Source organism: Saprolegnia parasitica (genome assembly GCF_000151545.1).
Source record: "Saprolegnia parasitica CBS 223.65 unplaced genomic scaffold supercont2.40, whole genome shotgun sequence".
In the NCBI taxonomy this organism is placed as follows: domain Eukaryota; phylum Oomycota; class Saprolegniomycetes; order Saprolegniales; family Saprolegniaceae; genus Saprolegnia; species Saprolegnia parasitica.
In genome coordinates, this window is record NW_012156434.1 from 276944 (window position 1) to 298837 (window position 21894).

The window sequence follows — 21894 nt, forward strand, 5'->3', positions numbered from 1 at the left end:
TCACCGGCAATACCTCCGCTCACGTGTCGCGGCATGGCAACTCTTGATTTGATGGGAGAGCGCAAGGCGCTGCTAACGATAAGCAGTGCCAAAAGAGGTCGACAGCAAGAGGGGCGTCAAGTCTTTTCGCACCCGGTCATTCCGCGCCGCACTGTATTATAGGGCTGTCAGCACTGTCTTTCTGTGTTGTCTGTTGTACAAATTGAATCCATCCAACCAATTCGCTATCTATTGTGGTAGAAGTTTTCGAGATCGTCAAATACGAATGGCGATGGACCGTTGCTGCTGGTAGCCACAAGCACCTGGAGGTGCTTGTAAAGCTCCGAGAGCTCAGGGTTTGTTTCTGGACGACACGCAGGCGACGGCGCGGTGGTGCTCGGAGCGGTCGAAAAGAGCTTGCGCCGAGAGCCAACGAGAAGGTCGGGCAGGTCGAAGGGGCTCGTGATGCTGTGGCTGTCCATTTTCAATCGGCAAATGATGTGGGCATCTTGCAGTTTTCGTTCGTTGAGGTGTGTTGTAAAGGCATGCGCTGACCCCTTTACAGAGATGAGCCCTTTACGCTTACTTTACGAGCGCCAGTGTAGATCAGACATAGGTAGTAGAAGCTACTAGTACACTAATAGAGAATGGTGAGATCCATGCAAATGTATGGGGTACTGTAGAGCTCTTCCGGTCGCGACATGCAAGATGAGGCCCCATACATCAAGAGTTGATGGATTTCTCGATCATTAATATGATTGGATAAAATAGCAAGCCATATCTACCAATGGCATCTAGTTGTCAAAATGCTTCGCCGAATTCCCGCGAGGGCTGCCCGCTCCTACCGCCGAGGTGCATGAGGTCCATGTCGCTCGATGCACTCACTCGGTGCATCTCGTAGACCTCATGGTCTCCTCCCACAAGCTGCAGCAGCGCAGCTACATTGTCGTACCCTTGGCCAAAGTGTCGCCGACGATGACCGGTGGCCGCATCACGGCCTGGCAAAAGGACGTCGGCGCGTACGTCGACTGTTACGACCTCTTGTACGAGTTTGACGCGCAAGGCGTCACAGACGACGACGCTTCGTCTTCTGTCAAGATGGAAGTCGAGTGTTGCGACGAAGGTTTCCTCGCTGTCGTCTTTGACCCTCTTCCTGCTGGTACAGCCTCCACGACGAACCATTATACCTAGAATCGTCTCGCGTAGAGCCAACATTGACGTGTCGACCCATGCTTGCACCCGATACACCTGTCGCGCTCCTGTGCGAAACAGAAGACGAAATGCGTACGGTCCAAGCGCAGTTTGCAGCGTCGTCGGTTTGGCTCTTTCAAGAGTATGACACCAGAATTTCACACGCCATTTCGTCGATTAGGCCGTGCGACCAGCTACCGACGCGCAAGTCATGACGTGGCATGCGTACCTGCGCGACCCGCGCCCCTCGGACCCCAACTCGTGCTGCAGCTAGTGCATCGGCGGCTCTCGTGTCGCCGCAAGCAGCGATCTCGCCTTGTCTTGCCGAATAAAATCGTGCACGAGCGGATAGACCTACCGTGCGCTTGATGCCCTTCCGTTGCCTCTCTACCATGTCTTACCTCGGCGGGCGTCGCTGCACGACTGAGTTGCTCTTTGAATTGCTTGGCGTACGGAATGCCAACCAAGTAGCTACCATACATATTTTGACGTGATGGAATTGGTTGTGACCGTGCTGTAGCAAAAGCTCCTAGACAACGCGCTCGCTTGAATCAGATGAAAACGAGACGAACGTACCTCGAAGATTTGTGTGTGGCGGATCATGCCCAGTAGCCGCTCCTCGGTGCTGCGCTCGGAGAGCAATGTTGGGCCTACCAGCGCACGCATCTTCCTGGTCGGTACGGATGTACGGAGATCATCTATTCTACCTTGAAAGAACCACGGGTTGCCAAAGAGGGCGCGTCCGACCATAATACCGTCGACGCCATACAACGCGACCTTTTCGTTGGCATCGTCCAGCGACGAGACGTCTCCCTACGGTGTTTTTGTCAAGAAATAGGATTGCAACAGAAAACACCGTACATTGCCGATCAAGATGACGTTCGACTGCCGCTTGTCCCGCACCAAGTGGACAATGTCGCCAATGACGTCCCAGTGCGCTGGCACAAGCGACATCTCCTTGCGCGTCCGGCCATGCACCGTCAAGGCGTCGGGCTCCGTCTATGACTCATGGTTCCAAACTAGTCCGCCAGGATGACGTCGTACGTCCAGGATGTAGTTGATCCAGTCGTGGTAGTCAATGGTTTCAAGACCAATGCGCGTCTTGACGGAGACGGGGAGGCCACTCTCTTGACACGCTCGAACAATCGCCTTTTGCGCAGTTGGACCTCGCCAACGTCAACATCGATCCGTCGTACCTGGGCGTTGACCGGATCGCCAATCAAGGCCGCGCCACTGCCTTGCTTGTTAACGTTCTTCTCAGGGCAGCCCATGTTAATGTCGATGCCATCAAAACCCAAGTCGCGAACAATCTTGGCGCACTGACCATAGGCTGAGCCAACGAAAAGTGAAGAGTCACCATACCTCGCGGAACTGGTCGGGCTTGGAGCCAAACAGCTGTGCGACGATAGGTCGCTCGCTTGGCGCGTACTTAAGCGCCGTCAGCATCTTCTCGCGTGTGCGCGCTGTCGATGACATGAGCGCTTCGCAGCTGACAAACTCGGTCCACATGACCTACGTCAGCAAGGTATAAATGGGTTGGTACTAGTAGAAGCGTACGTGTGGCTTGCCAAGCTCTGTGATGGCGGCGCGGAAGGCAACGTCCGTGACGTTGGCCATCGGTGCCACGCAGTAAAAGGGCCGCGGCAACTGCCGCCAAAACGACGCCATCGCTTGTCTGTTGTTGCTGGCAGAATGATAATACTGCCATCCGTTGGATACGCTGAAATTCCAGCTAACCCACCAATCCGATTGACGTTTCGCTTGAAATGCACCTCTTTTTGACCAATGGCCTTGCTTGCACATGTCGCAGCGGCTGGCACACCACTAAAACGTTTCCTTCTCCTTGGTTCTCACTTCAAGATGCAACTGGAGACGGTCATCACGCATTTCTTCAGCGGGACAGTCGCCGGCGTCACGGGTGCCATCGTCGGCTACCCGCTCGACACAGTCAAGTCGCGCATCCAGACCCAGATGCACGGCGGCGCGTCGGCGTCACCGCTGCAGTGTCTAGTGCAGTCGGTGCGCTCGGAGGGCTTTCTCTCACTCTACCGCGGCGCGTCGTCGCAGGTTGCTCGGTCCGCAATTGGGTGCTCGTTCCTCTTTGGCCTCATGGCACAGTTCAAGTACCTCTTCTACACGCCGTCGGCCGGCGACGGGTCGCCCGAGAAACACCCGAAGCTCGTGCTCACAGCGGCGGCGTCCTGCACGGGCCTCGTCGAGGCCATGCTCTACACCCCGTTTGAGATTACTATGATCCGCATGCAGGTACTAGGCTGTCATTCGTGCGATGTGTTGTGATGGAAGGCTGTGTGCGTTAGACGCAAGCAACGAGCCAAGTGACGACGCTGCAGCAAGCCCGCCAAATCTTTGCGTCGTACGGCCTTCGCAGCGTAAACGCACGACACTGAGCACCGCGTCTCAACGAAATGCGACTCTTTAGGGCCTCTACCGCGGCTTTGTACCCACGTGCTACCGCGAGATGATTGGCAACACGTCGTATTTCTTCACGTACGAGAAAACCAAGGACGTGCTCCAGTCCCAAACGATCTTGCGCCGACCGCTCACGGATCTTGAAGTCTACGGCTACTCGGGCGCCGTTGCGGGCCTCATGTACTGGTGCATCAGCTTTCCGCTGGACACGATCAAGTCAGTGATCCAAGCCGACGCGCTCGACCCGCGTTTGCGCAAGTACCGCGGGTTCCACGACTGCGTGCTTAAGCTCTACGCGGAAGATGGCGTCCGGCGCTTCTTCCGCGGCCTTAGCCCGTGCCTTGTCCGTGCGATGCCAGTGAACGCCGTCCAGTTCATCTCGTTTGAGAAGAGCGTCGACCTCCTCATGCCGCTCTGGCCCGTCCGGCAAGAGAGCTAGTGGTAGATAGCATCGACGACGTTAGTACAATACGTTAGAGCTCGTCGCGACTCGTCTTGGCCGTCGGTTTCCGCTTCAAAAACTCTTTGCGGAGGCAGCTCGTGAAGCGATGGGCACGGTACTCGTCGACCTCGCCGTCCTCGAGCTATTATACAACAATGCATCGAACATGGCTCATAGCGATCGAGATGGTCTACCGGCTCGGAGGCATACACCAAGGCGTAGCAGTCGGGCGACGTGCACTCGTTCACACAGTTCATGTTGACGGCTGGCGCCAAGTGGCTGCAGTCAACGTCCGTGCACGCCTTCTTCTGCATCTTCCACTTGCGGTCCACCTACACCAAGAGAGCTTCTTAGCATGCCACTGCGCTTCATGAGCATACCCGGGCGTAGCGATTGCCTTTCGACTCGGCGGTGTCGCCCAGCGCGAGTAGCACCAGTATGACGCAAGCCACCTGCGACCGCATTTTGAATCACAAAATAAGGACCCAATTGGTGTCCACATCCTAATTAGGAGTGTAAAGGCCTAGTTATCGCTGCCGACCGAATTTCAATGAGAAAAGCCAACGCGAAACCGACCCGGCCATGCCCTCGAGCGCCGTCGCCATCGCGCGCTGGAAGAAGGTTCGCGCGCTCCTGCGGTCCATTCAAACGTTTGGACGCCGAGATGACGTCGGCGCGTCAGCCAAGCCATCGGGATCCACTGCGGCTGTCGTCCCTTTCGTGCCCAGTGCGTGGACTTCAGCGAAAACCCGCCAGTTTCATGCGGCCGCTAGGAAGCAGTAGGCTCCTTGATCCCGTCCGAGCTGCGATCATGGGATCTTTTCTATGTAGAGAGCAATACCGGTCGGATGTCGATCTAAAGTTGCTGGTACGTTCGGAGCTTGTCCTTTTGGCTTGAGTTCATGCACTCTAGATGGAACTGGTCCAGAGCATCGCCCTCTTTGCTCCCTCCCGTACATTGCCAAGCTGTGTACAGTGCTACTACGTTAGCGCAAGCAGTTGTGTATCCAAGTTGTCGATTAGATGTGTGCCAAAAGCTGCGCTATCGAACACTGCATGAGGGACAAGTCGTCTACAGCCAAGGCGACCGCATCACGGGCCTTGGAAGCCTCTACATCATTCTCGACGGCGTTGTCAGCATTTACAAGAACAGTGCCGTTGTAAGCGTAGCAGCGCACGATGCCCTTTTTGACGCCAGCGAAGAAGACGACATTGACATGGGTGACTGCATTCAAACACTCACCGTGGGCGAAGTCTTTGGAGAGGTACATCAAAATAAGAATACATGATCTCAGAAAGTGCCTCCACATTACTAGGGTGCCCTGCTAGGCAGCGTGCTGCGGTCCACAACAGTCCTCACACAGTCGTGTGCAAGTTTGTGCTCGTCAACATGGAACGACGTACTCAAGTGATGTGTTCTGCAATGTGTAGCTGTCGTCATGCTCTCTGCCATCGCGTACAAGGCTGTCTTGACGTACGGCAGCAGCGGCTTAAACGCGGCCGAATACATTTACGCAGTTCAGTGCGAGCAGCACCGCCGGTCGCGAGACGACAGTGCGAAGCTCTCGGCACTTCTGAGCCACTTTCGCACTTTTCGATGCCTTCCACGACCGACACTAGAGCGGATCGCTTGCAAGCTGGTACAATTATACTCCTACCCTCTGTCTACACTCATGGTCCATGTCATGCGTCCACAGGTAGTGCAAACGTTCCCTGCCAATGCTGTCGTCCTGCACCAAGAGAGCTCGCTGGCCAAGCTTGTGGTTGTCGTCGCGGGCCAATTGCAGATTCACGTACAAGACACAACCGAAGGTGCCAAGCTCGTGCCGAGAAGCGCTCTTGCGCCGTCGGCGTCCGAGCACGAAGCCCTCTACGGACCTGTTGTCGGCGAGCTCTCACACGGCGAGTGCTTTGGCGAGGTGGCGTTACAGAAGGCGTTTGGCTCGACCCAAGCTGCCACGTTGCGAACGCTGTTGCCAGTACGTGGGCTTGCAGCCAAGATGGAAACCATGAGGGATGGTAGGCAACGGTGATTGTGCTGGCGCAAACCGACTACGACCGCCTCCTTTGCGAGAATGCCCTCTTGGAGATGACCGCGCCTCACAACGATGTCAACGAGCTTCTTCAACTGTGCGCGATACCAAGCGTGGACCGCACCGAAGGTCTTTTACACATGGGTCAAGGTTTTACTGAGCTACAACTAGACCACGTGCGAACAACTATCTCTGCTCTCTTACGCTGCGACGCGCGGATCTTTTGGCGACAGTTCAATCCCGTGGACCTGTCTTTCATTGCCAAGCATGCCTCGATCACTGTTGTCGACGCCGGCACCGTTCTCGTGGAGCAAAACCACCGGTGCGTTGCGACGTTCTTTGGTTGACACACGACGTATTTCGCTTAGGAGCGGAGGCATGTATGTGCTCCTTACTGGCGCCGTCAACATCCACCGACTAACTTCGACCAAAGTGCGTCGGCGTCAAAGCGTTGCTGCGCAAGTCGAGCTGCACGGCCGAGAGTACGCTGCGAGCTCCAACGAGAAGCACGGGCGGTTCCTCACCAGCCTCAGTATCGGCGCCGCATTTGGGCACGTGCCACTTTTGACCAACTCGCACAGCCAGTCGACGTATGTCGTCTCGCGCAACCTTGCCAAAGGTAGGTTTCTCTACATGGTCGCTCGTGTCAACTTGTCGGTTGGCTAGGAATCACCACGGCCACCGTGCTACACGTACCAGCGGCGTACGTTCTCGGTTTGCTCCGCCAAGAAAACGACAATGACGACGAGGCGCTGCTATTCCAGCCCCGACTTGTATTTGACAACGCTAGCGTCAAGCCGCGCGACCCGACGTTGTTGACACTCGAGAAACTCGCCACGTACCTCGGCCACCACGATGCGCTTCGAGCTGTGCCGTACAGCGTGCGCCTACGTCTGCTGCAGGGCATGGAGATCGTCGAGGTCCGACACAACCAGCTGCTCTGGGAGGCGCACGAGTCCCGTCCCCACGCGATCGTGCTCGTCCTTGCCGGCTCGCTGCTTCTTGTGCAGTCGGCTTCGTCCCACCGTCGGAATGACAGAATATGTTGCAAAGTACTCAGTCGTGGTGTATCTTAGATGCGATCCTTGACGACGGCAAACACGGCACGGCGATTCAGAGCAGCGTCACGTTCGATCCGCACCGCACCGCCGACGCTGTGACGCGCATGAACAGCACTGACCTACTCACGACGCTCTGCATTGGCGACATCGTGGGTTCCATGCAGTTTGGCAGTGCGCTCCAAGCGCAGTCGGCCATGGCCACATCGGATGGTAAAGTGGGCATCTTGCACTGGGGTCTTTTACCGCCGATTCGACCCGCGCTCCTCGAGCTCGTTGACGATATTGCTCGGCAGCACATGCACCGTACGTTCAACGGCAGCACACACGGCGAAGCGTACGTACCCTCAGCAAGAACCCCACGTGACGGCGAAGTAGACAATCGCGCCGACCCGACATGCGTGCGCTCACGGCCCAACTCTTTGCAATGACGGGCCTTCGCGACACCTTTCCCATCGCGGTGCAAGACGTGGTGCACGAAGACGCGCGCTTTGTCTCTTACCGTCCGGGCGAAGTCGGTGGGTTTCCTTGCATGCATTGAACGCAAGTACATTGACATTCGCATCTGCTAGTGTGCAAGCAAGGCGAGAGCCAGGAAGGTACAGTACTGTTCAATTTTAGATGGCAGCACCAAGTCCTTCTGTAGCGCTCTATATCGTTCTCACGGGCAGCTTTGATGTCTTCGTCCAGCGCGCTACCGCCATCACGTACGCTGAACAACACGAGTTGGATGACGCGACTTGGCGATGTAGAGCTCGCCGGACGTCCGTGGAAGCCAAATTGGCGTGGCGACCGCCGTCCAAACGCAAGTTTACCGTCACCGAGCGCGACGAGAACCCGATGAAGGCACTCATGCAACTCTCGAAGGAGCCATCGGCACAGACCGCGAGGTGCATATGCATGAGTGTAATCTTACACCCAAGCACTCGTAGTAACGTCAACAAGCTTCTGCAACCCTCCGTCCACGTGGCTCTGAACGGCGACCGTCGCGGCGTTCGTGAAGCCACCTTGGGTCCAGGCGACGTCTTTTGCGAGCGTGCTCTCTTTGAAAACGGCCTTTCCCACCCATCGACGATCGTACGACCACGCAATCTCGCATGGCCTTACGCTAGTACTCTGTTGCAGGTGACGACGACGGCCGCAACCGTGCTTGTTTTGCACCGCAGTGCGTATGAAAACCTAGTTGCGTTCGGTCGTCCTGCACCCCGCTCGTCCCACCAGGGCTCCCAGTACCATGCCTTCTCGTTTGCGAATACGTGATCATCCCTGTGAATAGGCGCGCGCGGGATCTCTGGAAACTTGTCGTACATTTTGTGCTCAAGAAGCGGGCGCAGCGATCGCATTGGCCGAGCGTCATCGCCTTTGCGCGCCAAAAGCGCATCCAGCTCGTGCTCGATATTGTCGCGGACGTGCCCTGTTTTGTCAATATGGCGACGCACCTCCGAGAGCAGATCTGCGAGCGCACGCTCTTCCAGACGTTTGCGCCCAACACTCATGGTACGGTTCGTTCCAGACGCGTCTAAAGGCGTCGCTAGTCTTTCCAAAGGGGGCGTCTACGGAGCGCGTCTTCGTGCTCGTGTCCGGGTCCGTCGACCTGGTGCAGACAGCGGGCACAACGATCGATCTATCGACGTTGACGTTGTCCACCTCGAGCTCCGACGCTGCCGAGCTCACGGGCTACGTTCGTGTGCGCACAGTCAAGAACGGTGATGTCTTTGGCGAATACGAGGTACTCGCCGCAGAGAGCCACCGACAAATCTCGGCCATCGCGACCCATGGCGCGCGCGTCGTTGCTATCAATAAGGCCGAGTACCTCCAGTCGTGGCCCGGTGTTGCCGAGCAGCAAGACCGTTTGGCCTTTCTTCAGAATGTAACGCGTCACCTGTCGCGGCAACTTCAACGACGTGGGTTGCGTGTTCGTAGACAGACGCGCTCCGAGCTCTCGATCGCGATCGCGCGTGTTCGCTATGGTACGGTCTCACGCCCCGCGCCTGTCGCCGCATGGACGGTAGACTGCGTGTTTGCATTGCATCGACTCAGATGCATGGAGACGCCGACGTCACGCTGACCGCCATGGTGTAGTGATCTTGCCCTTGCCAACGGCAAAAGCTTCGGACGCGCTCGTTCTGATCCAAGACGGCGAGTGCATCGTGCAGCGCCAGGTCGCACTGCGCCGAACGATCCATGAAAAGTCGTAGGATGAATTCTTTGGATTTCCCATCCCACCATCAACTCGCAGGTGGCAGGAGCCCGCGCTGCGCTTAGATGCACAAGTGGCCACGTTAGGCCGTGGAAACATTGCGCTCTGTGAAGACGCCTCGTGGCATGCGCTGGAGCTCGTGGCATCCAGTCGCGACGTCTCCCTTCTCGTCTTGCACTACGCCGGCGCGCCGTTTATGGTACTGCGAGTTCCCTAAGGGCTACACGAAGGACTCCCGCTTCGTGTAGCTGCAACGAATCTTGGGCAAGCGCGGCATGGGTGCGCTGCGCAAGGTGTCGCGCGCCCAGCTCGAGTGGCATGCACATCGAGAACAGGTCACTCTGCTTGTTTCTACTATGTGGGTTGACGTTGAATGGTTACTGCAATGGCGTATGTCGGTAGACCGCGACGCAGCTGGCGACGAGCTCGCACCCGAAACCAGTGACCGCGAGCACTTTACCGCTCTTGCAGTGCGTACCGATTACGACGCTCCGCAACAACCGGCTCGCTCTACCGCGTTTCTTGCTGCAGCGCACCCTTCCAGGCGCGCCCTCGCCACCAAAGAGCGCTGCTGTTCGAGGTCCGCGCGCACCACCTACGTTGGCCGACGTTGCGCCGAAACGCAAGGTCTTTGGCTCCTTTGGTACGCCGCGGATCACGCCCTGCGAAGCCGTCGGGCCCGTCCTCGCAAAAGCGCCGCGCGATGATTCCTTGAGTCTTCAACGCAAGCTGCAACATCAAATACGCGCCGAGAACCAGCTGGCGCACACACTCGATAGTGCGCTGCGGGCAGCGGCATCAACGACGTCGGAGAAGGCATGCCGCCTGCGCCATGGCCGTCCGCGTACGCTGCCACGACTTGCTCTACTTGCATACTAGTCTAACATCGCCAATAGCGCGGAATCAGAAGCGCGACTGCCCGTCCATGGTCGCGCTGCGCGTCTCCGACCCAAGCGTGGCACAAGCGCACGCACCCGTGCCGGCCCCGCGGCGCTGATTGGCCCGTCCTGTCCGGATACGTCCATGCGGGTCATTTTTCAAAAACACCAAGAGCAATCAACCGTCTCAGCATGGAGACTGCATCGTCGACGTCGTCGTTCATCGGGCGGGGTACGCAGATCCGCAGCGCGTGCGCCCGAGCCATGTGGGTGCCTGACCGGGCGCGGACGCAGTGCACGGGCTGCGGCAAAGGCTTCTCGCTCCTGCGTCGGCGCCACCATTGCCGCGTCTGCGGCGACATTGTCTGCGGCAAGTGCAGCCAGACTGTGTACCTCATCAATACGCGCTCCAACGTCGGCCGGTCGTGTCCGTCGTGCGCCGATGCGACGCTTTCGGCGCGAACACTCGCGATGCACAATGACCTCGTCCTCGAGCCGCCGAGCCACTTGGAGAAGCGCGCAACGTGCCCGCGGTTTCTGGACGCGCTGCCGACGCTTCCTTATGCGTCGGCCCACAATAGCTGCTGGAACAAAGACTGCGCCGTGTGCCTCGAGGCATTTCGGAGCGACACACAGGTCGTGCAGCTGCCGTGCCACCACGTCTTTCACCGTGCGTGTCTGTTCCCGTGGCTTGCCTCGCACGACGAGTGCCCACTCTGCCGACACAAACTACCGAGGGACATGTCCAACTTCCACCGATTTTTCTCCCTCTAACTTATCGCGCCTCGCTCGTCATATTGTACGATGAAGCGCGCTCACTGTGCATCACATGCGCCATCGAATTAATTTATCGTTTTCTTTTCATTGCCATGGACGTGACCTAGTGGCTGTGACCTCCGTATCTCGACGTTGTGGAGCTAAAGGCGCGGCCAAGAATGGGTGATCTCTCGAGACGACGCATGACGTCAACAGGCTGTTGGCTGCTTGGACTGGTGGATTTCTCGCTCGCGCAAATGGCGAGCAATGCGACGAAGCGGTTCTTGGCCCATCGCGCTCGGTTCGATCGCGCTGACGCATGCTTGCCGCCGGCGTGCAAAGAACCATCTTGAAGGCAACGCACCGCGAATAGACACGTCGCGCTTGAAGAAGAAACACGTCCGCACACACGCGTGCGTCATCTTTACCTCAACGACGCACGCAAGGGTGGCACAAGAAGCCGCCACGTGGGATCCAGCACCAAGCTCCTGCACTGTACGAAGACCCATCGACACACGTATTATAGTACTTGGGTATACTATAGTGTACCCTGGACTTGATGGTCCAGCTCTCACATCCCAGCTCGAGGTTCTCGTGGACGGATCGCAAACCACTTTTTATCCAATGGCCTTGTGCGATGCCATTTCGCCTTTTTTGATTGGATATACACCCAAATGGCAGGTTTTGATTGGCCATGGCAGTTTTGCTCGCAGCAATTGGCCCTCTCCCAATGACGGACGAGCTTTGTTCATGCTCCTGAGACGAATGGCATCGACCTATGCTCCGACGCGGCTCTCGGTGGCCCCCATGGTACGACACGCGGATAGGTCTTGCGCAAGCGACTCACCTGACTGCGCTAGATGGACTGGACAGACCGCCACTACCGCTTCATGATGCGCCAGATCACGCGCAAGACGCTGCTGTACACCGAGATGGTCGTCGATCAAACGGTACCGACGCTCGACTCTCAAGTATACTCACAACAGCTCGCCTGTGCCGCCATAGCTTCTGCACCAGAAGGACAACTTGGACTACTTTCTCGGTCATGACAACATTGAGCACCCGCTGGCGCTCCAGCTGGGCGGCAACGACGTCGAGAGCCTTGGCAGTAATACGACTACCATACTTCGTAGAGCGGGCGTCTCACAACGATGTAGCGGTCGCGCGCATGGCCGAGACCTATGGCAACTTTCACGAGATCAATCTCAACGTTGGATGTCCGTCGCCTAAGGTGTCGAGCCAGTGCTTTGGCGCGCGCCTCATGCTCAACCCGGAGCTCGTCCGCGATATTTGCTACGAGATGATTCGCCAAGTAGCGTCCACGCCGATCACGGTCAAGTGCCGCATCGGTGTCGACGATCTCGACTCGTACCTGTGTGAGGACCACACAAAAAGCTTGATAGCTCGTGTGTAGGTACGAGCACTTTCATAGCTTCGTGTCGACGGTCGCCGCGTCGGGTGTGACGGACTTTACGGTGCATGCGCGCAAGTGCTGGCTCGACGGTCTCAAGCTGAGCCCGCACGAGAACCGAACGATTCCGTCGCTGAACTACGACTACGTCGGCCGGTTGAAATCGGATTTCCCGCACCTCAACATCATGCTCAACGGCGGCATCGGTTCGATCCAAGACGCCCACGCACTTCTCCAGGTACTTTCAGCGCACACGAGGCACTAAACGTCGAGCGTTGAGCGATGTAGGACACGAACCTCAACCTCGACGGCGTCATGATTGGCCGTGCGGCGTACAACAACCCGTGGAACTTTCGCGACGCGGACCGACTCCTCTTCGACTGCGAGAATCCGGGCTTTTCCCGGCGCGAAATCATCGCCACGTACCTCGACTACGCCGAGGAGATGCAGGCGACGTGGGGCAAGAGGCGGCGCGAAGTCGGCGAGTACGCGATGCCGACGTCGACGCTCCTCAAGCCGATTCTCAACCTCTTCTTGTACGCGTCATTTGATGGAGTTGAATCCTCACGTAAGTTGATAGGGGCGAGTACGGCGGCAAGGCCATGAAACGCCACATCGCCAATCGCTGGAGCGCCAAGGGCGAGCAACCCGAGCTCCGGGACCTCGTGGAGACGGCGATCGAAGAGTGCATTCCCAGCGCTGTGTTGGATGCGACGGCAAAGGACGACTAGATTGTCTTTGCACCTGGTTGGACGCTGTTTAAATGATTGGATATGTTGCACTTGCACGCCATTCTGATGCGTTGTCTTCCTCCAACGTCCCGAGTCATGTCGGGCTGCGCCTAGTGACGTGGCCTTGACCTCGAAAGCCAAAACGGGCGGCGCCTACTCGCAGTAATGGACCTTTTCTCCTCGCGTTGCCACGTGTGCGAGATACCACGTGTCGTTTTCTCAGACACAACTTGACACGGAAAGGCACCAGCAACGACAATGTCATTTCAAAGATGATGCATTTAGCTGTAGCCCGAGCCTTCCCAATCAAAGTCAAGTGCAATGAGCTGCGCTTGGCGCGGTGTCGGGTTGTTGAACACTTGGGTCCTAACGCGCCTCGAGCTGTGGAAGTCCTTGAGGATGTTGGAGACCTGTTTACCGAGCGGCGCGTGCCACGTGTCCCGCGGCCACGGCGCCTCGGCGGGACACACAAACTTGTATGGTACGTACGTATCGCCATACAGCGACTTGTACACAGTGAGCGCATCGATCTTGAGCTGCCACTTGAGCGTATTCACGTCCCAGACAAACCGCATGGCCTCAAGCTCCGCCTCGACGTCGGGCGGAAGAAGACCGTCACGATGCAGCTTTCGAATGTCCGTGTATGGAAAGTACTTGCCGCGGAGGTCGGTGGGCCACGGCTCGGCGTTCGGAATCCGCATTGTTGTGGGCACGATCGTGTAGTCCGAGGTCGCGGCTTGCTCTGCGCGCTGGATTCGGACGATCTCAACGAACGACTCGATCTTGCGCTGCATCTTGGGCGTGAGCAGGTCGGTCGCCTTGGTGGCAAAGCCAGCGCCGGCCAAGCCGCGTTGCAGTCGTCGCAGGAGCATGAACAAGTGAAGCTCGGTGAGCTCTTCTGAGCAACGACTGGTTAAAAATCTTCCCGGATTTTGACCAATCACAGTCGTAACCGGTTTTAGACAGGCGGAAACGGACAGTCGGTATGTCGCTGACAGCCAAGCTCTTTGGCCGACCGAGCCAGACGGAGAGCGCAGCGCCAGCGCCCGGGCGCCGGCCGTCGTATCTTATTGGCGACCCTGCCCGATCGCCGTCCACAACCACCTTTGTGCTTCCGAGAGAGCACGTCAAGTTGCCACGCAAGGAGAAAGAATCGCCGTATGCGCGCCTCTACATGCAAGGCGTCCATCTCCTCGACCACAAAGATCACGTGCACAAGATGTTTGGCCTCACCAAAACGAAGGAGTCGCCACGGACGCCGACGCGTAGCGGCAGTCGCCCGGCATCTGCGCAAAGTGGTCGCCGCGAGTCCACCAAGATGACAATGTCACAAGGGCGCGGGAAGGATCCTTCTGTGCGCTCCACGATCCGCAAGATCCGACGCAGTCTCACGAGTGAAGACAACGTCCTCGTGCACGTTTCGCGCAAGTGTGCGCCCGCCCTCGACAAGCACAGCGGCGAGAAGCGACCGGGCGTTGCTCCGCTGCGCACACCACGACAGAGCCCTCGGACGTCGCCGGTATTGATGACGTGGTACTGAATCGTTTCGGAAGAAATGATTAGGGTCGTGGAAAAGACGTTGCGTTTGACGACAATGGCGATGGACACTTTTTGTTCCCAACGCCCAAGACTGTTGCCGTCAACTCGGCCGAGGCAGATGACTCAAAAGTCCGGCAGCTCATGGAACAGATCGATTTGCTCAAGTCGTCGCTGGGCTTGAGCGACGAAGACCTCCAGGTAGCTCAGGTATACGACTCTTTGTTTCAAGCACAACGGTAGTGGAAGCTCGAGTCGTCCAAGACCAATGGATTCGAAGTCGCAGATCGACACTTGACGACGGCCGAGGCCGACTATGACCGTCTCCTGTATGAGCAATCGCTCTTGCACAACTCACCGACAGAAGAGTACACCAAAGGTATCTCACGAAAGCATGTGCTGGATTGCTGGTTTACAATCATGTAGAGCTGGACACGTTGCTGCGGGGCTGCACGAGCACACAAAGGACATTGCAACGTTCAAGGCACAACTCACAAAGGCCCAGGAGAGTCTTCGCGAACTCAAGGTCAAGGTCGAGGACCCAAAGCTCGTCGCAGATATCAAGGCGCCACTGACGGCGTCACCGACGCGCCGTGGCAGCATGGCCATGCTGCAAGTGCAATCCATGGACAGCCTCCGGAAAGACGTGCTGAGCATCCAAGAGCAGTTCAAGCAAGCTGTCTTAAAGCAAAACGTCGCCCAAACCCTAATCGTTGCGACGACGGAAACGATGCTCGAGAAGCTTCAGACCTTGGTCGCTAAATTTGCGACCGAGGACCTTCTAGCCGCTGCAAAGGAGCTCCTCAAGGTATATCAGTAAACACAAGACTCTCGCTTAGAAATCGGTGTAGACGGTCCACGAAGTGGCCCAAGCCACTGGCGAGACGCTGCTCGCACTTGTGGAGCGTGCAATCGTGCTCTGTCAGAGCTTTAAAGGCTACCGCGCAAGAGAGCTCCAGATCAAGGACCGTCAAATCAACGCGACGCTCAAGCAAATGGAAATCTGGCGCTCGCGCCGCGAAAACGCCAAGGGTGCGTTCTCTTGCGCTTGAGTTTAGGTTTGAGCTGGTTGCAGAATACTCCGGGGAGATGAAGCGGCTCGAAGAGGCGTGGCGCGCCAACCATTCGGCCGACAACCAAGTGTGCTTGGAACGGCTGTGCTCGCTCATCCCGGACTCGATTGCGGCCATGTCGGTGGACCAGCTCTTGGACGCCGCCAAGCAGGCCGGCGTACTCTACACACGAGACTTGGTCAACTATCTCAAACAAAACAAGTCGACCGGCGACATCGTTTGCGCATTTTCAACTCAACCTATTATTGTAGACTCTTGCAATGGGTCGTCACGCACGAAGTCGACAAGGCGCGGGACAACTTTATCTCGGGCGACACGGCCCAATGCTTTACAAACCTCGAATTGTACGTGACACCACTGTGGACTGTGACGATCGTCGTCTGCGCAGGTATGACATCACCGAGATGCGTGCCATTTACCTCGCGCTGCCCGACGCCTTTGAGTTTGACAAGGAAGGTCGAAAGGCCGAGTGGCGTGTGGGCTTCATTGCCCATCTCAAGGTCCTGGTTCAGCAATACCATGGCGAGACCGTCAAGGCAGGTTGGGACCCTGTTAAGGGTACGCACAGCGCATGCGAGGGCTGGCCCCACAGCGAATGCAGGGGCGCGGGCCGAGGTCAAGCTCAAGCCACTGAGCGACAAGCAGCTGTTGAATCCAGTGTACCGGTACCCGACAGAAGACGAGATCAAGCAGCGCCTCGTCAAGTTTGAGACCCAAGCCAAGCGATTGGCACAGAAGAAAGCGCGCTTGCAGGCGCTCGTCGAGCACGAGATCCCACTCGCCAAGAAGGAATACCACGCCGTCTCGGACGGTACGACCGCACAGCGCTTTTAGGAACTCATTGCAGCACATAGATTGCCGCTCGGACGACCTCATCAAGAGCTTTGGGAAGCCGACGCTCATTCGCCTTCGGTAAGATCTCAGAGATGTCGCGTTGAAACACGAATGGAAATGTCCAGGGACGAAGCAAAGAAGATCTTCCAATCTCTCTGCAAGGAGCGGGATGGGCTCAAGAGCGAAATCATCATCGCCGAGCGCGCGATCCAAGTTGCTTGCCCGACCCACGAGCAATACCTTGACGAGATCGCTGCCATTCGACTCCTTCCGCCCGACATCCGTCATGGTGTGATCCGCGGGCCCTTCGCGCCGACGCCCGACATCAAACCCAAGGAGCGCGCGGTGCACAAGAAACTTTCGGCTGAAGAAGAAGCCCTCGCGCGCAAGCACGAGCTAAGCAATGCAATCGCCGAGCGGTCCAAGGAGTTTCCCAGAGCCGAGGTACGCGACGGTCCGCCGGTTTGCGATGGATTTGAAGCATTTCTTAGGAGGCTGCGGCGCCTGTCCCAAAGGAAGTGATGCCCAAGCGCACACCTAAAGAAGCTTGCGTCAAGGCCGTCCACGACGTCATGAGCCAAATACGCACCGTGAGCGCTGTCAAGGCGTCACCGAACGTGTTGCACTTTTTACAAACAGACTTTTGCGCGCGCAAGTCGACGACGGAACTCGTACGCAGCGAGAGCACTCGTACGCTGCCCGACGAGGAGATGAGCAGCGCCGAGTCGGGCGACAGCGTCCCGGCCAAGGCGGCCTCCCAGCCAAAGTCGCACGCCCTGCTCAAGATGTTGGGTCTCGCAACGACGCCGTCGCTGCTCAAGAAGCGCCCATCCATCATTGAGCCAACGTTGCTAGACGACATCGCCAAGCCCAACAACCTCGCCGAGATCCAGCGCCGGCGCACCTCGCGGTCGCCGTGTGCATCGCCGCTGCTGAAGACCAAGCCACTATGTGTCATGTCATCAACGGCCGAAGAGGGTGCACGCCCCAACTTTCTGGACGAGCTCAAGCGCCGCGCCAATAAGGCGGAGCCAACACCGCCTAGCGTGCTAGCCGCAGCACCTTCTCCAACCAAGATGTCGTTCCTAGACGAGCTCAAAGCCAAGCGCGGGAAACGCGAAGATGCATGATATTGCTACGTTGTCCATGTAATACACGTCGCTGCGGGGTCGTGGTAGCTGCAATAACAGGCGATTGCATCCATGTGTGGCTATAACGAGTCTCTAGTCCAGCTTGCCCGCTCGCCGGGCCGCAATGATGGCTGCGTGGCGACCCTAAGAACTGTCGTGTAAGACGAATTGAGGTGGCCGAATTGCTACCTTCTTGCATTCGCGGTAGCGCTCAAAGAACTCGTTGCACTTGTCACGCTGGCGGTAGTTTTCTATGCCACAGCCATAGCTGGTGAGTCCATGGCGCGATGAAAGCAGCCTACCTTCGATGCACTTGAGCGACTCGCGCTGCAGCTTTGTGCACTCCTACACGCGCAGGTCTTAAGCCATCTTAGTATTCTGGCGGCGGCGACGCACCCCCATCTCGAACTGGGTCGGCGTCATCGACATCACTGGGACTTCGCTGCTCATCGTGGCTGCTCGTTTCCGTGCAATAGAACCCTCGCCGAAGCCATGGAGGGTGCGCGGAATATCGTAGGGGTGGGTGCAGGACCACCAAAAACAATGCAGTATGGGTCCCCAAAAAACATACAACAGCCGGCAATCGATTGCAAATCCCACTTCAACATCGGCACCGCGCTTTCAAGGCTGGTTGGCGCGCCGTCGCCTGTACCGTCAACTCATCGTGGGTGTCACGGTTGGCGCGCGCTCATATGGGTTCAACCCTTCAAGCCTCTTCCTTGGGAACGGTGCATTGCCAAAACAATCCTCATCACCACCGAGACGACTGCAGCAGCGCTCTGCGTCTTGCAGCGAGAGGAGAAGCATTGCCGCGCGTTGAAGTAGCCACGTGTCGGTTGTGCGGTAGAATCGTCCTTGTCCTACTCCCACCACCAGCGTCGACTCAACGGTGGCATCAAAGATGTAGGCCCCTCTACCGGGTGCAAAACCCACGCGGCCACCGAAGTCCAGTCGCGGGAGCCAATGAGCACACGGTATTGTGTCATTAACGTTCCGCGCTGCTTCCGTGACGCGCATCCGCTTCGTCTCTGCTGACAGAGTGAGGGAATGTCTCGTACTCGTGTGGTTGTCCCACATTGGCGGTAGCTTTCTGAGGGAATGCACCGGGTGGCGGAGTATACAAATGCCAAGTGGTCGGGATCCGGACCATTCACCACGATAACGGATCTTTCCAGCTGGCGACCACGAGAACTTCTTGTGGCGGCCGGCCAAGATCGCGCAAGCAGCCAGCCTCGCTGTCCCGCCCGCCCATTCCACAAGTTGCTTCCTCGACCGCCTAGCACCTCCATTACCATGTCTTCCTTCGTCGTGCACAAGTTTGGCGGAACGTCCGTCGGCAACGCCGAGGCCATGACGGCCGTCCAGGCTATCGTCGCCGGCGTTCAGAGCGACAAGATCGCGGTCGTCGTGTCCGCCATGGGCGGCAAGCCCAAGGTCACCGACCTCCTCATCTCGCTCGTCGAGCTCGCCAAGACGAAGCAGACGTCCACGATCCAAGCGATCGTGGACCAGATTGAGGCCAAGCACGCCGCCGCCGTCGCCGAGCTACTACCGCCAGACGTCGGTGACGCGATCCTTGTCCAGATACGGCAGGACTTGGCGACGCTTCAGGAACTGTTGCACGCTATCTCTATCATGCGCTCGTACAACGAAAACGTCACGGAGCTCGTGAGCGGCCACGGCGAGCTCTGGTCCGCGCGCATCATGACGGCTGTGCTCAACCACAACTTGGAGCTTGCGGGCAAGACGGAGCGGTTTGCATTCATTGACTCGCGGGAGGTACTCACGGTCGAGATTGATCCGAATCACGGGCCCGTCGTCTTGTACGAGCTCACGGCCGCGAAGCTCCGGGCCAAGATGGACGCTCTCCACAACGCGACGCACCTCTGCATTACGGGCTTTATCTGCTCGACGACCGATGGCGTTGTCACGACGCTCAAGCGGGACGGCAGCGACTTCTCAGCGTCCATTTTTGGCCGCGTGCTCAAGGCCGCGTCCATCACCATCTGGACCGACGTCAGCGGCGTGTACAGCGCCGACCCGCGCCGCGTACCGGAAGCCAAGATCCTCCCGCAGATCTCGTACCAGGAGGCGATGGAGCTGGCCTACTTTGGTGCCAAGGTCATCCACCCCAAGACGATGGCGCCCGCGGTCGCGGAGAGCATCCCGATCTTTATTCGGAATACGTTTGACCCGACGCACCCGGGCACGCGCATCTTTCATCGTCGGCCGACGTCGCCGACGACGACCGCCAAGCACATTGTGAGCGGCTTCTCGACGATCGACGACCTCGCCATGTTCAACCTCGAAGGCACGGGCATGGTCGGTGTCCACGGTGTCGCGTCCCGCCTCTTCTCGGCCCTCGACCGCATCAAGGTCAACGTTGTACTCATCGCGCAAGCCAGTTCCGAGCACTCGATCTGTTTTGCGATCCCCGCGGCCGACGCCGTCGACGCCAAGGACGCGATCGAAGCCGCGTTCTTCAAGGAGCTCCACCACGGTCTCATTGACGCCGTGACGTTCGAGTCGCCGGTGAGCATTATCGCGGCCGTCGGCGACAACATGTCGCAGACCCCGGGCGTCTGCGGTCGCTTTTTTGGCGCACTGGGCCGCGCCGACATCAACATCCTCGGCATCTCCCAGGGTTCGTCCGAGCGCAACATCTCGGCGGTCGTGCGGTACGAAGACTCTGGCGCCGCGCTTCGGGCGGTGCACTCGGCGTTTTTTCTTGCAGACCAAACCATCTCGATCGGCATCCTCGGCGCGCACTCCAAGGTCGGCGCGGCGCTCCAGACGCAGATCCTCTCGCAAGCAGCCATGCTCGCGCGCAAGTACAAGGTCGACTTGCGCATTCGCGCGGTGGCCGACCGCGACCACATGCAGCTGCACCCGACGGGCTTTAACGCGGCGTCGCTCGCGTCGGCAGCGTCCGAGCCGCTGGACATGGCCCGCTTTATCCAGCACGTGCACACGGACCATATCCCGTACGCTCTCGTTTTGGATGTGTCGGGCGATGACGCGACGATCAAGCAGTACCCGAGCTGGCTGGCCGCCGACTGCTTCATTGTAAGCAACAACCTCCACGTTGCCAACGATGCGTCGCTCTCACTGCGCAAGACGACGGCGTCCCAGAACCAAGTTGTGCTGGACACGGAGGCGTGTCTCGGCATGGGTGTGCCCGTCCTCTCGACGCTGCAGAACCTCCTCCAGACCGGCGACAGCATCACCAAGATCGAGGCCTCGTGGAGCTCGGTCATGAACGCGCTTCTCCTCGAGCTCGACCAAGCGCCGGCGACGCCGATCGAGACGGCGCTCCGCAGCGTGCTCTCGGCGCAGTTTTCGTCCATGCCGCCCGCCGATGTGCTTGACGACCTGACGGGCGTCGCGTCCGCCAAGAAGATGGTGCTCCTCGCGCGCGAGCTCGGCCTCAACCTGAACGCCGCCGACGCCATTAACGGGTCGCCGGTGTCGCCGTGCCCGACGGCGGTGACGACGATCGACCAAGTGATTGCACACGTCGCGCAGTGTGCGCCGGCGTTTGCGCAGCTGCCCAAGGCCGCCCGCACGACGACGACGCTTGCAAACGGCCGCATTGAGATTGCACTGCAGTCGACGTCGGCCCCGTTTGCCCATTTGGTCGGCGCCCAGGTCGGCCTCGCGCTGCACACGGACCGGCACGCGGCGTTCCCGCTCTTTCTCTCGGGCTCGTCGTTTGCGTCGGATGCGACGCAGGGACTCGCGGCCAGCGCGCTCTTTGCGAGCGTCCTTAACATTGCCCGCACATTGGGCTAAGTACAACCTCGACGATGGAGTCGCGTCGATTTCGTAATAGAAAACTAACTTATTGCTACCGCTGATTTGCGAGGGTCGCGCCTTCAGTAGGTCGTAGAATCGACCAGCTACGCCTCTACGCGGGCGACAGTGCCATTGAAGGGTCAAGGGCAGTTCCGCCATCGAAGCGTATATTACCCCAAGATTGTTTCCTTCTATATAGCCACGTTTTCCGATCCTCTTGATCAGCTCCGTCGCGCGCCTGCTGCAACGCGTGCGCACCAAGCTGGTGACCAGGCATTTGATGCTACCGTAGACTTGGTGCTTTGCAGCGCCCACCAACGACATTACGCATATAGCACGGTAGTCGAAACTTACAACTATGCGTTGGAATACTCACAAAAAGTTCATTCAGTTCAAGTTGATAGATGCATGTTGTTT

General features: G+C 58.1%; 11 protein-coding genes across 11 annotated transcripts; 7 read left to right on the top strand and 4 right to left on the bottom strand.

Annotated features, from left to right (window-relative positions):
- The first annotated feature begins 787 nt into the window (after nucleotides 1–787).
- On the top strand, nucleotides 788–1546 carry SPRG_08861 (hypothetical protein). Its single transcript, XM_012348090.1, has 4 exons — nucleotides 788–831; nucleotides 881–1138; nucleotides 1186–1295; nucleotides 1352–1546. Exons 2-4 carry the CDS (start codon nucleotides 886–888, stop codon nucleotides 1442–1444), a joined length of 456 nt encoding a protein of 151 aa, XP_012203480.1. The 5' UTR covers nucleotides 788–831; nucleotides 881–885; the 3' UTR covers nucleotides 1445–1546.
- Nucleotides 1547–1699: 153 nt separating this feature from the next.
- On the bottom strand, nucleotides 1700–2838 carry SPRG_08862 (hypothetical protein; the record flags this gene model as incomplete). Its single annotated transcript, XM_012348091.1, has 8 exons — nucleotides 1700–1711; nucleotides 1747–1820; nucleotides 1878–1983; nucleotides 2032–2169; nucleotides 2215–2319; nucleotides 2367–2489; nucleotides 2533–2682; nucleotides 2728–2838. The coding sequence occupies 8 exons, from the start codon at nucleotides 2836–2838 to the stop codon at nucleotides 1700–1702; spliced, it is 819 nt and encodes a 272-aa protein (XP_012203481.1).
- Nucleotides 2839–3029: 191 nt separating this feature from the next.
- SPRG_08863 (hypothetical protein) lies at nucleotides 3030–4080 on the top strand (the record flags this gene model as incomplete). The annotated part of the gene is made up of 3 exons (XM_012348092.1): nucleotides 3030–3435; nucleotides 3489–3560; nucleotides 3611–4080. Coding segments are annotated over 3 exons (907 nt in total), but the record flags the coding sequence as incomplete, so codon positions are not given.
- Nucleotides 4074–4505, bottom strand: SPRG_08864 (hypothetical protein; the record flags this gene model as incomplete). Its single annotated transcript, XM_012348093.1, has 3 exons — nucleotides 4423–4505; nucleotides 4237–4374; nucleotides 4074–4184 (listed from the first exon to the last, which is right to left on the bottom strand). Exons 2-3 carry the CDS (start codon nucleotides 4354–4356, stop codon nucleotides 4074–4076), a joined length of 231 nt encoding a protein of 76 aa, XP_012203483.1. The 5' UTR covers nucleotides 4357–4374; nucleotides 4423–4505.
- Nucleotides 4506–4601: 96 nt separating this feature from the next.
- Nucleotides 4602–10399, top strand: SPRG_20703 (hypothetical protein). The gene is made up of 25 exons (XM_012348104.1): nucleotides 4602–4910; nucleotides 4956–5012; nucleotides 5066–5307; nucleotides 5359–5416; nucleotides 5474–5682; nucleotides 5740–6021; nucleotides 6066–6204; nucleotides 6247–6397; nucleotides 6444–6694; nucleotides 6742–7101; nucleotides 7152–7470; nucleotides 7512–7651; nucleotides 7706–7732; nucleotides 7780–7840; nucleotides 7886–8023; nucleotides 8066–8210; nucleotides 8259–8362; nucleotides 8410–8630; nucleotides 8669–9003; nucleotides 9057–9141; nucleotides 9216–9327; nucleotides 9373–9532; nucleotides 9582–9668; nucleotides 9736–10177; nucleotides 10230–10399. Exons 3-25 carry the CDS (start codon nucleotides 5260–5262, stop codon nucleotides 10328–10330), a joined length of 3975 nt encoding a protein of 1324 aa, XP_012203494.1. The 5' UTR covers nucleotides 4602–4910; nucleotides 4956–5012; nucleotides 5066–5259; the 3' UTR covers nucleotides 10331–10399.
- SPRG_20704 (hypothetical protein) lies at nucleotides 10384–11076 on the top strand. Its single transcript, XM_012348105.1, has one exon. The coding sequence runs from the start codon at nucleotides 10404–10406 to the stop codon at nucleotides 10983–10985; it is 582 nt and encodes a 193-aa protein (XP_012203495.1). The 5' UTR covers nucleotides 10384–10403; the 3' UTR covers nucleotides 10986–11076.
- Nucleotides 11077–11732: 656 nt separating this feature from the next.
- SPRG_08867 (hypothetical protein) lies at nucleotides 11733–13170 on the top strand (the record flags this gene model as incomplete). The annotated part of the gene is made up of 7 exons (XM_012348094.1): nucleotides 11733–11777; nucleotides 11828–11917; nucleotides 11973–12075; nucleotides 12125–12335; nucleotides 12382–12616; nucleotides 12667–12914; nucleotides 12959–13170. 7 exons carry the CDS (start codon nucleotides 11733–11735, stop codon nucleotides 13107–13109), a joined length of 1083 nt encoding a protein of 360 aa, XP_012203484.1. The 3' UTR covers nucleotides 13110–13170.
- A 205-nt stretch (nucleotides 13171–13375) lies between these two features.
- SPRG_08868 (hypothetical protein) lies at nucleotides 13376–13998 on the bottom strand. Its single transcript, XM_012348095.1, has one exon. It carries the CDS (start codon nucleotides 13979–13981, stop codon nucleotides 13391–13393), a length of 591 nt encoding a protein of 196 aa, XP_012203485.1. The 5' UTR covers nucleotides 13982–13998; the 3' UTR covers nucleotides 13376–13390.
- A 96-nt stretch (nucleotides 13999–14094) lies between these two features.
- Nucleotides 14095–17682, top strand: SPRG_08869 (hypothetical protein; the record flags this gene model as incomplete). The annotated part of the gene is made up of 12 exons (XM_012348096.1): nucleotides 14095–14628; nucleotides 14673–14846; nucleotides 14889–15013; nucleotides 15039–15453; nucleotides 15497–15677; nucleotides 15721–15919; nucleotides 15970–16062; nucleotides 16107–16276; nucleotides 16320–16529; nucleotides 16573–16630; nucleotides 16678–16996; nucleotides 17044–17682. 12 exons carry the CDS (start codon nucleotides 14095–14097, stop codon nucleotides 17680–17682), a joined length of 3117 nt encoding a protein of 1038 aa, XP_012203486.1.
- Nucleotides 17661–18166, bottom strand: SPRG_08870 (hypothetical protein). The gene is made up of 4 exons (XM_012348097.1): nucleotides 18079–18166; nucleotides 17985–18027; nucleotides 17872–17933; nucleotides 17661–17826 (listed from the first exon to the last, which is right to left on the bottom strand). Exons 1-4 carry the CDS (start codon nucleotides 18130–18132, stop codon nucleotides 17776–17778), a joined length of 210 nt encoding a protein of 69 aa, XP_012203487.1. The 5' UTR covers nucleotides 18133–18166; the 3' UTR covers nucleotides 17661–17775.
- A 778-nt stretch (nucleotides 18167–18944) lies between these two features.
- On the top strand, nucleotides 18945–21538 carry SPRG_08871 (hypothetical protein). Its single transcript, XM_012348098.1, has one exon. The coding sequence runs from the start codon at nucleotides 18976–18978 to the stop codon at nucleotides 21472–21474; it is 2499 nt and encodes an 832-aa protein (XP_012203488.1). The 5' UTR covers nucleotides 18945–18975; the 3' UTR covers nucleotides 21475–21538.
- The last annotated feature ends 356 nt before the right edge of the window (nucleotides 21539–21894 follow it).

Coding starts and splice junctions, on each gene's coding strand:
- SPRG_20703 (XM_012348104.1), top strand. CDS start 5,260: ATGGGTGACTGCATTCAAACACTCACCGTGGGCGAAGTCTTTGGAGAG. Junction 9,004..9,056: donor GTTTGGCCTTTCTTCAGAAT/GTAACGCGTCAC, acceptor GCGTGTTCGTAG/ACAGACGCGCTCCGAGCTCT. Junction 9,328..9,372: donor CGAACGATCCATGAAAAGTC/GTAGGATGAATT, acceptor ATCAACTCGCAG/GTGGCAGGAGCCCGCGCTGC.
- SPRG_08861 (XM_012348090.1), top strand. CDS start 886: ATGGTCTCCTCCCACAAGCTGCAGCAGCGCAGCTACATTGTCGTACCC. Junction 1,139..1,185: donor CTTTGACCCTCTTCCTGCTG/GTACAGCCTCCA, acceptor CGTCTCGCGTAG/AGCCAACATTGACGTGTCGA. Junction 1,296..1,351: donor CGCAGTTTGCAGCGTCGTCG/GTTTGGCTCTTT, acceptor TTCGTCGATTAG/GCCGTGCGACCAGCTACCGA.
- SPRG_08871 (XM_012348098.1), top strand. CDS start 18,976: ATGTCTTCCTTCGTCGTGCACAAGTTTGGCGGAACGTCCGTCGGCAAC.
- SPRG_08870 (XM_012348097.1), bottom strand. CDS start 18,132: ATGAGCAGCGAAGTCCCAGTGATGTCGATGACGCCGACCCAGTTCGAG. Junction 18,028..18,078: donor CGACCCAGTTCGAGATGGGG/GTGCGTCGCCGC, acceptor CTGCGCGTGTAG/GAGTGCACAAAGCTGCAGCG. Junction 17,827..17,871: donor GCTACCGCGAATGCAAGAAG/GTAGCAATTCGG, acceptor GACAGTTCTTAG/GGTCGCCACGCAGCCATCAT.
- SPRG_08868 (XM_012348095.1), bottom strand. CDS start 13,981: ATGCTCCTGCGACGACTGCAACGCGGCTTGGCCGGCGCTGGCTTTGCC.
- SPRG_20704 (XM_012348105.1), top strand. CDS start 10,404: ATGGAGACTGCATCGTCGACGTCGTCGTTCATCGGGCGGGGTACGCAG.